Source organism: Myotis davidii, unplaced genomic scaffold (genome assembly GCF_000327345.1).
Source record: "Myotis davidii unplaced genomic scaffold, ASM32734v1 scaffold562, whole genome shotgun sequence".
Classification (NCBI taxonomy): Eukaryota; Metazoa; Chordata; class Mammalia; order Chiroptera; family Vespertilionidae; genus Myotis; species Myotis davidii.
The window spans coordinates 3,001,595-3,003,731 of record NW_006293953.1 but is presented as its reverse complement, the minus strand read 5'-3'; the positions used below and the strand labels follow the sequence as shown (position 1 = coordinate 3,003,731).

Genomic DNA, 2,137 nt, shown 5'->3' with positions numbered 1-2,137 from the left:
GAGAAAACAGAAGACAATGGAATGGTCTTTTTTAAGTACTGAAAGAAAATAAACTGTCAGCTGAGAATTCTATGTCCAGTAAAATAATAAACTTTTAAGGCAAAATAAGGACGTTTTCAGAAAAATAAGAGCTTAAAGAATTTATCACTAGCAGATCAGCTCTATAAAAAAATAATAAAGGAAGTTCTTCAGACTAAAGGAAAGTGATTACAGACAGAACCCTAGAACCTCAGGAAGGAATGAAGATCAGGAGAAGTGGGAAATGTGAGGGTAAATATTACTGCTTACAGTAACATTAAGGACAACGCCTTGCTGGAAGCCGTAACATCTGTGGAAGTAAAACATATGGAGCATTAGCACAAACAACAGGAAAGGGAATGTAAGGCTCTTGCATAGGAAGTGGTATCAGGTCGAGAGTGAATATTATTATCTAAAGAGTAACCACTTAAAGAATAATTCAAAGACATATCATTAAAAACTAACAGAGGAATAAAACAGGATAATTTTTTAAATACTTGATTAATCCAAAAGAAGACCAAAAAAAGAAGAAAGAAAGAACCGATGGAATAAACAGAAAACAAATATCAGATGATAGACTTAAACCATGAAAGTAATTTCATTAATATTTAAATGGATTAGACATCCAATTAAAAGGCAAAGATGGTCAACAGAATAATAAAATAAGGCTCAGTATAAAGAATCAAGAATACAAAGAATATTCAAGAATATAAAGGATATTGACCTGGCTGGTGTGGCTGTTGGTTGGGCATCATCCCATGCACCGAAAGTTTGCCGGTTTGATTTCCAGTCAGGTCACATGCCCAGCTTGTGAGCTTGATCCCCAGTAGGGACATGCAGAAGGCAACTGATAGATGTTTCATTCTCACATCGATGTTTCTCTCTCCCCCTCCCCTCCTCTCTCTCTAAAAATCAATTTTAAAAAAGATCTTTTTTTAAAAAAAGAAAATAAAATGAGAAATTTCATCAAAGAACAGAAATAAATTTAAAATATTTTTAAAATGTAAACCCATAAGGTTTACATGGGTGAAAATCCAAGAAAACCTAAGTGAACTTAAGAAAATAATAATCCTGTGATAGGAGAAAAGAGACCAATATAATCGAAGGAGGATGAATCCTCCATAGACAGGATGAGAGGAAACCAGATGAATTCTTAATGAACTTTAAACAACCTCATATGGCATGACAGATTATAATCCAGAAGATTCCAGGCACAGAGCAAGTCTGCAGCTACTACCAAGCGCTCTGAAAGACTGTTTAGCAGTATCTACTGAGACTCAATGTATATATACCCTGTGGTTTGGCAGTTCTAGTCCTAGATATATATCCAACAGAAATGCATACATCTGTTCACCAAAAAAATCTGTGTAAGAATATTCATAGCAGTGTTATAGTTAATAGAACAAAATAGCTAGAAACAACTCCAATGACCACCAACAGTAGCACAGATGAAGAAATTATGGTATATCAACAACCAATTACTATTGAGCAATGAGAACAAATGAACTACTACCTTCAACAAATGGCTGAATCGCACAAACAATAATGTTGAGAGAAAGAAGCCAGACACAAAAGCTTTGTCGCATTGTTTCATTTATACAAAGTTCAAAACCAGACAAAACTAATCTCTGTATTTGGAAAATAGGATAGTGGTTGCTTTTGGAGGGGTAGGTAGATACGGTCCGGTTTTGGGGGTGAGCGGAGCCCCAAAGACTGGTAATGTTCTGTTTTTTTGTATAATGGAGGCTGTATGGGTATAAACTTTGTGAAAATTCACCAAGATGAACCTCTAGATTTGGGTACTTTTCTGCATGTTATAATGTAAGAATTACATTTATTTTTAAGAAGAGAAAGGAATATATCTTATCAGATATATGATTTGCAAAATAAATACAAAGACAAATAATAATGTGAGTGGATGGATGGGTGGACAGATAGTTGATGGATGGATGGACAGACTGCCGAATGTGCAATTGAATAGATTCATATCCTGTAATACTATTTAACAAAGAAAGCTGCTGTGGTCTGAAACCCCTATCCCATGGATTATAAGGTTGAAGTCAATTTATGTTCTAACAGGGACAGGGACAGGAAGGGCCATGGGGCATGGCTGAATTTC

General features: G+C 35.2%; 1 protein-coding gene across 1 annotated transcript in view; it reads right to left on the bottom strand.

The window, feature by feature from the left end:
- Positions 1-284: 284 nt before the first annotated feature.
- Positions 285-2,137, bottom strand: part of EFCAB8 (EF-hand calcium binding domain 8) — a 38,350-nt gene continuing 36,497 nt past the window's right edge. The window contains exon 21 of the mRNA XM_015566651.1: positions 285-328. Coding sequence (XP_015422137.1) covers positions 285-328 — 44 coding nt within the window. The remainder of the gene's footprint in view (positions 329-2,137) is intronic.